The sequence below is a fragment of the Lutjanus erythropterus genome, chromosome 2 (assembly GCF_056507025.1).
Source record: "Lutjanus erythropterus isolate fLutEry1 chromosome 2, fLutEry1.hap2, whole genome shotgun sequence".
Lineage (NCBI taxonomy): Eukaryota > Metazoa > Chordata > Actinopteri > Lutjaniformes > Lutjanidae > Lutjanus > Lutjanus erythropterus.
This window is the reverse complement of record NC_139318.1, coordinates 19110203-19121972: the sequence shown is the minus strand read 5'-3', so window position 1 is coordinate 19121972 and position 11770 is coordinate 19110203. Positions and strand designations below refer to the sequence as shown.

General features: G+C 38.8%; 1 protein-coding gene across 2 annotated transcripts in view; it reads right to left on the bottom strand.

Moving 5' to 3' along the window:
• Positions 1 to 484: 484 nt before the first annotated feature.
• The window catches only part of mapk14b (mitogen-activated protein kinase 14b), a 31639-nt gene continuing 20353 nt past the window's right edge, over positions 485 to 11770 (bottom strand). The window contains exons 4-12 of one of the 2 annotated variants that reach the window (XM_084730851.1): positions 11403 to 11514; positions 8867 to 8896; positions 8566 to 8613; positions 8328 to 8442; positions 7447 to 7518; positions 5013 to 5092; positions 3884 to 3962; positions 2900 to 3073; positions 485 to 2778 (exon numbers count right to left, since the gene is read on the bottom strand). In XM_084730851.1, the coding sequence (XP_084586977.1) occupies positions 2711 to 2778; positions 2900 to 3073; positions 3884 to 3962; positions 5013 to 5092; positions 7447 to 7518; positions 8328 to 8442; positions 8566 to 8613; positions 8867 to 8896; positions 11403 to 11514 (778 nt within the window). In that variant the 3' untranslated portion in view covers positions 485 to 2710. Of the gene's footprint in view, positions 2779 to 2899; positions 3074 to 3883; positions 3963 to 4445; positions 4526 to 5012; positions 5093 to 7446; positions 7519 to 8327; positions 8443 to 8565; positions 8614 to 8866; positions 8897 to 11402; positions 11515 to 11770 lie in introns of both variants that reach the window. The other variant, XM_084730843.1, reaches the window with a different exon arrangement.

Below are 11770 nucleotides of genomic sequence, written 5' to 3'. Positions count from 1 at the left end.
TTGACTCCTAAAAGAAAAAAAACTGTCAATAAATGTTTGTAGTACACTTCAGAACTAGGAGTCCGCTGTTTAGTGGTTTGTATGTCAATACTTGGTGTACTTGTAATATACATTTTGCTTTGATTTCTGCACGTTTTCTATTAGAATTCTTTATAAACTGGATCATTTTGAAGGCAATTTCCTCAGGGAACAGAACAAACATTCAAGAACTTAATTGAACTCAGAACAAACTGCAAAATGAGTTGATCAAACTGATTTAAAACTACACTGTAGTTGAGAAAACTCATCATTTCACGTGTCTTCACTAAATTTTTGAGTTTTGAATCTGACTGACACTCTTTTTGAAATAAACTAAGACTTACTTTAAGAGTTTCCACAACAAATTTTGGAAAAAAAAAAAAAAAATCTCAGAAGCAATTATTATTATTTCAATTATTTCAACCAAAGATTATAGCTTGGCAGAATTTAAGAGTTAGATTTTGATTTAAAACTCAATAATTTAGTGAAATCTGTTGCCTGAGTTTTCTCTGTTCTTTCAAACAATGTATTTAGTTTATATTGTTGGCTCTGATACACAAGCTGTAACTGCAGTCACCGAAGCTTAACTGACATTTGAGATTATTGACGATACATTTCGTTTGTGATACAGTAAGCTCACCATAAATAATAAAAAGAACCTTAAATTCTGACAAATAATATTCTCTTTTACATTGATATACAAACAATATAATAAAAAAAGATCATAAATATGGGGCAGATTGCCCCCCCCCCAACATTCAATAAACATTAATAGTACTGTGTTTTATAAATGCAATATGATTAAAGTACATTGTCAGTTGGTGTTGTGGTGGAAAAACATCACATTTCAATAAACTAATAAGCCAAACCTTGCTTTTGTCATGCGTATGTGGTGCTGTAGGTTGTGATAATGGTGCAACATTGTTCTGAAACGAGAGATCAGAAGTGCTTAAAAGACAAACTGGTACAGAGGAAAGCAGGAGAAACTAAACAAGTGTTAAGTGGGCAAAATGGATACAAAAGTCAAGTCTCCAAAGTCATATTTTGGTTAAAAAAAAAAAATTGGGACACTAAGTCTTAAAAAAAGACATATGAAGCCTTGAATTTGCCATGTAGAGGTGAATATTTGACATATTTTTAGCCTAATCTATACATACTCGTCTTAAATTACATACTGTTTCTTTTTATATTCCATTTTAGGCTAAACTCTAGCAATAAAATTTATACTGTCAAATGTGTCGGCTGAGGTGTGACTCAGCAATTATATCTATTACACAAATACAGTAACTGGTTTTACTGGAGTACGTATGTACAAATACTGTTTGTCATATTTACACAGCTCTATGCACTGATAGAAATAACATTTAATTTTAATGAATGGAGGAAAGATAAACTTAAGACACACGGCAGTTTGAAAGTTTTTTAAACTTCTTTCCATATTAAAGGGATACTTTGGATTATTTGATGTGGGGTTGTATGAGGTACTTATCAGTCTATTTCCTTCAGCAGATGCAGATCGGCACACCCCTAGTTAGGAGAAACAAAGGATTATCAGCAATGTACTGTTGTGGATGGGATCAGCAGTGAAAGGCGTTTTAGCCACTTAAAAATGACCACATAAAAACAGAGTAACTGTAGGCTATATTTTGAATATTTTCACTTATTTACTTTGCCGTCAGACAGCCTTTTATGATGGGAAACTACCATAATTTAAGTGAATATCACTCTCTCCAAACAAATCTAATTTTACAGGCGAAATCAGTAATTTTACCTCGCAGAACACGGAAGTTACTGGTTCGTGTGTTAGTTTCTTTGTGTTATTTTGTGGCTTTGGTGTTTTAAAAGAATAGCTTGGATTCATCCAAGTTACACAATAACACAAACAAGCGTACAAATTGAGGCAGTGGTAGACATGCAACTCTGATGTTCTGCAAGGTAAAATTACTGTCTTTTGCCAGTGAAGGATGGTTTGTAGAGTGTTACTTGGCTTATATAACGCCAGTGTCCCATCAGAAAACGCTCTCTGACAGCAAGGTTAAAGTGATGAAAATATTCTAAATATAGTATAAAATTAAACAGATAAAGGTTTTCTCAAGGCAGACCTTTTTTAAGTGGCTAAAATAACTTTTGTTGTTGACCACGTCCAAAGCTGTACACTGCTTAGCTTCAGTGCTTGTGGTCCCTCTCTACTGTTCTGAACTGGGGGCGTGCCAACTGGCATCTAATGTAGGTAATACATTGATTATTGATAAGTACTTCATACAAACCAATCAAATAATTTGAACTATCACTTTAAGTAGTACAGTTTTATAAAATATCTATTAGCAATTCAATTTCTCCAATTTGCTTTAAAGATACTGACATGTAGTTTCTAGTTTTATGATTCAAAGAGGGGATCAATATAAAAAATTTATGTCTGAGGTAAAAACTCACTAAAAATATAACAAAGATTGAAGTCTGCTTCACCGTGTTGGGATGCAGTGTAACAAAAACAGCAAAAGGGTAGGGGACGGAAGGAACAGGATGTCAAGTCTTCCTGATATCACGTCCCCGGAGATGAATGACGGCAGGCACTTGAATGTCATGGTTGTGTGAGTGTGTGAGGAAAAATGGTGGATAGTCACATGAGACTGATAGTCCTTAAAGAGTGTTTCTTGGAAAACAAAAAGATGGAAGAAAAGGTGTCTCCTCCTCATGACTCCATCTCATCTCCGTCGAACGACGGTGGCACAAAGCTGAGTACCTCTTCGTAGGTTAACGCTGAAAGACAATAAATAGTAAGGACGATTATTTCAGAATTATTATTATTCAAAACCATCTACTCATTTTCTCCCTGGCAAGTTCAGGTTATAACACAGGCATCCACAATGTGCAAACTTACTCTTCCATTCCTCAATTAACAGCTCACGGCTTTCAAAGCTCTGGTCGTAGGGCTCTGCCTCTGGCTCGTCATCCGGATCATGGTACTGGGCAAAGTACGGGTGGGCCAGAGCCTCTGATGCTGTGATCCGCTTGTCTGTGTCCAGCACCAGCATTTTCTCCAGCAAGTCCACCGCTTGAACACAGCCACAAGAGAACAATGAGTATGTGAAAAGCAAAGAGAGCACAACAAAAAAAACCTAAAAATCATTAATCTAAACCTTTAACATATAATCAAGCGATACTGGATAGGCGTTAAAACTACACATATACATAAAGACATACTATACAACTGAATGCATACAGTCAGAGCTATCACTTAGTCCTGTCTAACTTTAATTTCTCATTTTATTTTTTTTCGTTTAAAGACCATATATGAGTCAGAGAACACCTTAAACTAGTATTACATTTTGTTGTTACAGTCTGTACATTGTTTGAATCATTTCTTTGCCCCACACTGATGTCAGTGATTGTCTTGTTGCATATTACTCTAGTGAGGAAATAAATTTATGTGTGTTAAAAATCCAGATTCTCCATTTCAGGGAAACTGTTTCTCTTACATGTAGTGATTAAATTTATCTATGTGTCACAGAATTTGAGGTCCATTATTTTTCTGATCAAGCATCTGATAAATAGGGTCTGTGATTATCATTAATCAGTAATCAGCCAAAGACTATGTTAGTTGCCAGGTAAGTTGAGTTTTAATGTTAATGTTTTGATAAACCTACACAGTCAGGGTCACGTGTGAGGTAGTTTGGATGAGCAGTTCTGGAGAAAGCTGCAATCAGCAACACCAGGGGACACGCAAGTAGCCCATTCCAAACATGCATTGCACTGATGTGCACTAATTGTGGACAACACTAACTGTGACTTAATGTTACCACTAGAGGGACTTGGTGAGCCAGAATAGGGTCAGATATGGCCTGATGTTGAAACAGGAACTTACCAAGAGGGTTGGCACCAATAAACACATCAGCAAAGTTCCTCTTGGGTATTTGGGGAAGTGAGTTAATGTAGTTCCTCGCCTGCGAGCAAAGGAAACAAAACAGCAAAGCTCTAAAGATCGTGACATACAGCTGGTAAAAGGTTGTAGCTTAAAATCTTCTGACAAACATTAATTTACAACATTTATATTTGTTATGACTGTATGTCCTTCCAGTAAGGCATGCTTCAAGCACTTTAATTATGACTCAAATCACACACATTACACAAACATTGTGCCCTAATTTTCAGAATCAACACATCACCACAGATAAGCTCATCAGAATACAGTGGCAAAGCACCCTGAGGCAAACAGTGAGTCAGAGAGGAAAGGGGAGTAAGTGGAGTGAGAGCAGAGGCTGATACGCAAGTCAGCTGGTAAAAAATACTTAAAAAACAGCATCGCATCACGTCTAGCATTTTGGTCTGTAAACAGGACTGCGGGTATCTGCTGGTGGCTCGATTCCAGCTCAGGGAGGGGGGAGGGGGGAACCCCCACATGGGAAGGCGGAGGGCATGTGTCTCACCTCATGGCTGGGCATCCTGCTTATGAGGGAGGCTGGGGGCGTCCCCGTCAGGCGCATTATCTGCTGTAGCTGGTTTATGTCTATAGTTTCCAAGTCAAGGGGCATCATAGCATGGAGGTCAGCATGTCAAAAAGCATGGGGTGGTTAGGGTGGTTTGTGTATGGAGAAGACAAAGAGAGGGGTGAAACACACACAAGGGGGTTGGGGGGGTAGGGTTGGGGGTTGGGTGAAGATGATGTAAGACATTTTCTGAGATGTGATTTGCAGTAAGTGTCCAGGCATTTATAGAGATTTATGGACACTGTAACACAGCGCTGCACTAGAGGCCTCTTACTCTGCAGAGATTGGAAGACTGTTGCAGTTCATAGTGCATATTGGAAAGAAGTATGAACCAAAGCCCAAGTGTAAATAAAGCCATTATGAAAACACAATTCCAGGGGCAACTTAGAAGTAGTAGTAGCAGTACAAAGTAGTAAAATAGACTGTCTGACTCTTGCCAGGGCAACACAATCATGGGCAGGAGAGGACAGTGCATCAGGACTGGACAGGATGAAACACGACACTCACAGAGACCGAAGACATTTTCTTCAAAAGCTCGGGCCCTGGGATTCCGACGACTTTCATTATAACCATCAATTGATCAATGGCTACCACACTCACATGAAGGAAAACAGGAGGGATGGAGGGTGTTGGAGATGGAGAAAGGGATGAGAGGTACAACAGCCAAAGCTGTCATATGTGTCTCAAAATATTCTTTCATTCATTCAAAAGGAAAACAATGTAGCCCGGGTATTAACAACTAAAATGTGCTGTGTCACACACTGTGATGCCTGATTGACAGTTACTGATTACAACATTAGACAGGTAGTGTATAAGACTGACATGACAGTCTTTAAACTGTCGTCATTCTGTCAATTCTGTCATATTTCATGTCAACTTTGCATTTAAAAAGGGTCTGCATGCCACTTAATCACAGCCATAAACATTCATGAAGATTCCTTTATGTTTATGACAGGCATTATGTTTCTTTTACCGTAAAGACCCCCTCCAGTGAAAATAAAAACATGACTGGAGGTGGACTACATCCTAAGGGCTTAAATGAAGAATTAGATGTGACCCATTTTCTGTGACACTCTTTCTATACCAATTCCCAGGGTACAAGCTAATATTTGTATGCATATATCTCAGGATGTTTATAAGAATGTGCCAATGTTAATGTTATTTGTTTGTAATGACTTCACCTGTTGGCAATTAGCTTTATGTGTGTTTAATAGTTAGTTGCACCTGTAGAGTAACGTTAAAATGGGGTGACTCATCATGCATGCTTCATTTTGCTCTGAAGAAAGTCCGACATGGACTGAAATGTTTTGCACTTTTGCATTCTATGCACATTTTCACTGTCTGTACTGCCCTGCAATAAATTTAACAGGACTATTAAAAAAAAAGACTGAAGCCTGAACCTTCCCTGTATGAGAGTCCTCCCTTGCTGCATGACAGGTATCATGCCATGGTTATCATAGTGACATGCCAGTTTTAAAGCCTGGTCACAGATGCACGTGCAGGGGAGTGGCTAAAGTGAATGATACTCCAACATCTTTGATTCCATCCCCTCAAAGTTCACCAAAGTTGAACTCAACGCAAAGAAAGGACACAAATTCACAGGCACTCTCCTTAATTCACATGTGTTACTGGGCCCTTATGCACACTCAAATAAAGTGTTACAGAAATGCTTATCACCAATCCCAAAACCCAAACATATTCACACTACAAATGATCTAAAACATGAAAAAGGAGCCAGTCGTTACATTAGAGAACCTGGATTGTGCAAATGTTTAGCTGTTAATGGTTGCAGATTAATTTCCTGCCATTGTTCTTATCAATTAATCGACTAATTGCAGCAGCTTACACAAGCAACACATATCAGAAAAGTAAGCAAGCAACCTTCCAAAACTGCATGTTTAAAGTCACTAAACTGCTCATTGACAGTATGAAGTGACTTGGTGACACTGATAATCTACTGCACCTAACAAAACCAGATAAAGTACATGTAGCAGATCTATTATTACTGTACTTTTAGTTTAAGTGTGCAGGAACTGATGCAGCATCTCATTTTGGAGTTCCTCCCTCCTGCACCATCATGTGCAGAAATCACATTTCATTGAGACAAGTAAAATAAGACAGACCACCAAGACTATTGTACTCTGTATATTTAACTACGCTTTTTTGTAGGTGGGTAGCTCTGTGATTTAATTTTGGTGAGAGGGCGCACATTCAAACACACACACACCCACACACAGAGCGTGCAGCGAAGGACTGAATGGATCGACTGATTCTTCTGAGCAGGAATCAGAAACTCAATAAACAACAGCAAGCCAATGCTTTTGACCTTAAACTGGTCAAAGTTACTGTCAACTTTTGGACTTCAAGGTGTGTGTGTGTGTGTGCGCGTGTGTGTGTGTGTGCCTAATTAAACGTCTGTTGTGTGTTTGTATCAAAACATTGTTATGCAGTGCTGCTGTGCATGGGGAGCTTTGTGGGAGGGAAACAGGAAGGTGTGCTGTATCTTGGAGAAGCAGTGGAGACAACAGTGGGAAGCACTGAGTCATAGACCACAGGGGACTCTAACTCCTATCACATGCATGCACATACTCACACACACACAAGCTTCCTTGACTATTCTGGCATGCAGCTCACAGAAGTCAATACTCAGCAGTGCTTTGAGGCAGCTTGAAGTAGGGAGAATTGTGTGTGTATGTGTGTGTTTGAAACACTGAAGTGATCCAACAAAGCGACAGCTTGTGTTACAGCCTGGAATCAAAGGAACAATACATCTGTAAATCTAACCACAAATTAAAAAAAAAATGTATACATGAAATGACAGTATGCATCCATCTACCACATCTTCCAGATCTACCTACCTACACCACCTGAGACCTACACTACAGGTTAAATCAATATGCAATTTTTTTCTTGCATTGCAGCGACAACGTTGTAAGGATACGGTCAGAGCCAGGGAAGAGCGTCCGTCCAGTGAGTAGTTCAGCCATGATGCAGCCCACCGACCAGATATCCACTAATACATGGAAGGAGGAAAAACATGTAGCATTTTGAGTATTTTAGAATATGATACAACATGTCTATTTCATTTTCAGTATCACTTACATTACAATTTATTCAATTCACACGCCAAATTTAAAAACTGGTCACCATTCACTTACATTGTTTGGGAGATTCTGCAACAATGTTTTCCTGTGAAAATCCACCAGTGTTTTGTGGACTAAAAACTAAACCTGACCTTCAATCAGCATGAGGATGGGTAGCTAATGACTGAATTTCCATGTTTGGGTGAACTGTCCCTTGAAACATCACGATGATGTTCTTGAGCTTTGAATTTTGTTTTTATTCCAATATCCAGTACATTTTCAATATGTTTCTGTTATGTGGTTCTGCTGCAAAACCACTCTTCTATTTGAAAATCTTTGTGTCTAAATTTAGTGCACAAAATACAAGAAACACGCACTTTATAAACGGTGCTTTACAAAAGGCAACATAGCTAATTCATTTGACCACTGCTAAAATCCAAAACCATGTAAGATAAGTACTTTGGGTGTTTCAGCTGGTGTTGCACCTTGACATCACGCTGAATCCAACAGAAAAATTGAAAAGCTGGCCTCGTTTCTCTATAATCACCTCATCATTTCTTGTGTAATAAATTCTTAACAGGACATGCTACAGAGGAAAAGCTATATTTATGACATAACACCCACAAACTGAACACAGTATGCTATTTCATTACTTTTTGAATTGTGTGAAATTGCCCATTATGTAATGTTACATTCAACTGTTGCTCAAACCTTTATGATTAAATCTGTGTGTGTGTACCTGTCATGTTGTAGTGCATCCAGTTGAGCATGATCTCTGGCGCTCGGTACCACCGGGTGGCCACATAGCCCGTCATTTCATCATCTGTGTGCCGTGCCAAACCAAAGTCTAGAATCTGAGGGACGAAGATTGTTTTGTTTTTAATATGAAAGGCAGAAGGAGTACAGTATGCACGGCCAGCACCTTCCACCCGACATGACCATCTAAATCATAAATGGTGAAGTGGGCTGTTTCTCACCTTGAGCTCACAGTCTTCATTCACAGCCAGATTACTGGGCTTCAAGTCCTGAAGAGAAAAGGGGGAAAGAAGGAAAAGTTGAGACAGGATGCTGAAGCAACAGAGAGATCCGTCTCTTATCTGTCATTTCCTTTGTTTATGTTTATGTTAAGTAAACATCATATGGGATAACTGGGTTGATATTCAACATTTTGACCTTCTAACAATGAGTGAGATTATCAAAAGGACGCTGTAACCATCTTCAAGAGTTTTGTTAATTCATGTTAAGTGTATAAGAACATGAAACAGAGTCAGAACTTACTCTGTGGATGATGTCTGCAGAATGGATGTACTGTGGGAGAAAAGAAAAAAATACTGATGATTAAACTCTCAATCTGAACACAGCACAACTGAGTATATCTATTTTTTTATTTGAATACTTACAGCATAGTTATGTGTTTATATGCGTGTAACTACGTGTTACATACACAGATAGTTACCTAACACTGTATGTTCTGTCAGCTACTTCCCTACTGCTCTTTTCTTTTGTGCTACAGTGGGTGAACGGCTGCACATACTGCACAGTATGAGACGGCATATATCGATATATATATATCAATTCCAGAGTCAGAAAATCAAGTTATACAATTAAGAACAGGGTTCAGCAAATGTAGCAATCATGGTGGCAAACAAAGTTTTGTGTCCCATCAGAATGATGATTACAGTAACTTATGTCTCAGATACCTTGACCTTGGTCCCTCTTACTTTGGGGTAAGGGGACAGTGACACGTGTGAAATTAACACTGTTGAATATTTCCCTCCAGGTCACTTCCATTCCATGCAAGTGAAGAAGCCAATAAAACCAGAGTTTCCAGAGTTCAGCACTGGTGAACTTTGATAGGAGAAGTTGCAGCCATGATCAACTGCAAGTAAATGTATTTGTTTGACCACTAAAATGGACTGGAAACTGCTTCTCATGTGCAGTACATCCTGCACTGCAGGTTGTTTGCAGTTGTCAGACGAGAGTTTATTTCCAGACCCTCTAGACTTGCAAGATAAAGGGTTTTAATATTTGGATTTTATTTTACATAATGTAAGTAATTGGGATGTAAGAAAGATATCACAAATATCTTTTTTTTTTCTCCAAAATGTTATTTGTTGATGCTTTACAACAGTGGTGCCCAACCCTGGTCCTCAGGGACCCCTGTCCTGCATGTTTTAGATGTTTCCCTGCTCCAACACACCTGATTCAAATGATCAGCTCATCATCAAGCCTCTGCAAAAGCCTGAGCAGGGAAACATCTAAAACATGCAGGACAGGGGTCCCTGAGGACCAGGGTTGGGCACCACTGCTTTACAACATTCCTTTGTAGTGGACATCATGTCAATATATTCAACAACAAGCACATTACAAATCATCAAGCTGGTAACGACAAATTTCATTTGCTTGTATCATTTCTCATTTTGACAAACATTTTACTGATAAAGTAGTACTTCTATGTCATTCAAAACTATGCTTTGACAGTGAAAAATCACTCAAAACGTATGACATGATCATGTTTACGTCACAAATTCTACATTAGAAATAGAGATGCACCGATTTCAATTTTCTTGGCCAATTCCAATTTCCGATATATATATATATATATATATATATATATATATATTTTTTTTTTTTTTTAAGGGTCTGACCTGCCATTTGCAATTTTGACCGATTCCGACTTTCAGTCTTTCTAAGAACTGTAATTGACAGCATTCACAAACATTTTTGCAACTTTTCTTGTAAAAATTAAATTGGACACTGAATATCAAATATTCATTAAATGCTATTTAAATTTTCTCCAGGTCCTCCAGGTTACAGCCAGGCCTTATTATAGTTTTATATTAAGATTATGAATGGGGGAATGCTATCTTGTGAGATCTTGGAATCTTGCAGGATTTCACGGGACGCGATTTCACGTGATCTCCTGTGGAAGCAGATGTAAACAAACCGGAGACAGACGCGGTGCAACAGTTTGCTGCAGTAAAACTTTGCAGTGAGACAAACAGACGCAGAAGTTAAACGAGTCTGGATGAGAAAATGTTTGAGGAGACACATCAACACAGGTTGTTTATTCTTCAGAACAGGAGGTGAGATTTTAACTGTCCCTCTGTGAACAGCAGTCTGCTGCTGGCTAACATTAGCCTGAAGAGCTACAAAGTTTACGGCTGTTCAGCAACATTGTCAGCTTCTCTGTTTCGTTGTAGACTGTCTGTCTTCTCTTTATCCTGTTCTTAGAATCTGTTGCTGACACCAACTTCATGCAAGCATGTGTCTGAGTGTGTGTAGCTGTGATCAGTGCTGTGGTGATATCACGGTCAGTTTGTCTGCTGCGCACATGACATGACCATCGTGCAGAACTCTTGTGTAACAGTGACGGGCACAGAATCAGATATGTAACGCTGACCGGCTGGTTACTGGTCAGGGCCGGTTATGCCGAAAACCGTCCAGTTGATCGGTGCATCCCTAGTTAGAAAGCAGGATGACAAGCAGCCCAGACATTAAGACTCAAATAAACTACATGCATCAAGTTTGAAATAAAGGCCTCAGTGTCATGTACTCCACAGAGGACAAAAATGTATTGCTGGGTCCTGGGAAGATATAGTCAACAGGTTACAGAAAAAAAAACCTTCAAAAAGGCCAATTCTTCTTCAGTCAGCCAACAGTGTCATAGTTTAGTATTCAATAAACTGACAAAGGAGAAATTAGTACATGGGGACTGTTTCAGATCAGTCTAATAAAACAGCCCACTGATCAACAGGTAGTAAGGCACCAGAGTTGAGATGAATTCTTGTGTTATGCTGAAAGCTTCACCGACCTTTAAGCCTCTGAGAATCTGGTAGATGAGAAACTGGACGTGGTCATCAGTCAGCTTCTGACACTTGACGATGTTGTTGAGGTCTGCACCCATTAGGTGGGTCACCAAGTACCTGCAAATCATACAGTGCAGCTAATCAGATGTCTGTATGTCTGTCCTTGTGTTGTACAGCTTTCTTTAATTCATTTTCACTGGTTTTCTTACTGTTAGTACTTGTTGTGGTGTATGGTTTATGAAATGTTTTGTTGTGGGTACAAGGCTATAATAATCTCCAATAATTACTCCATGAAACATTGAGTTCATTTACAAGTTGTTTGCATACTATTCTGTTTAACTTTGCTTGTAATAAAGAAATAATTGTTTCACTT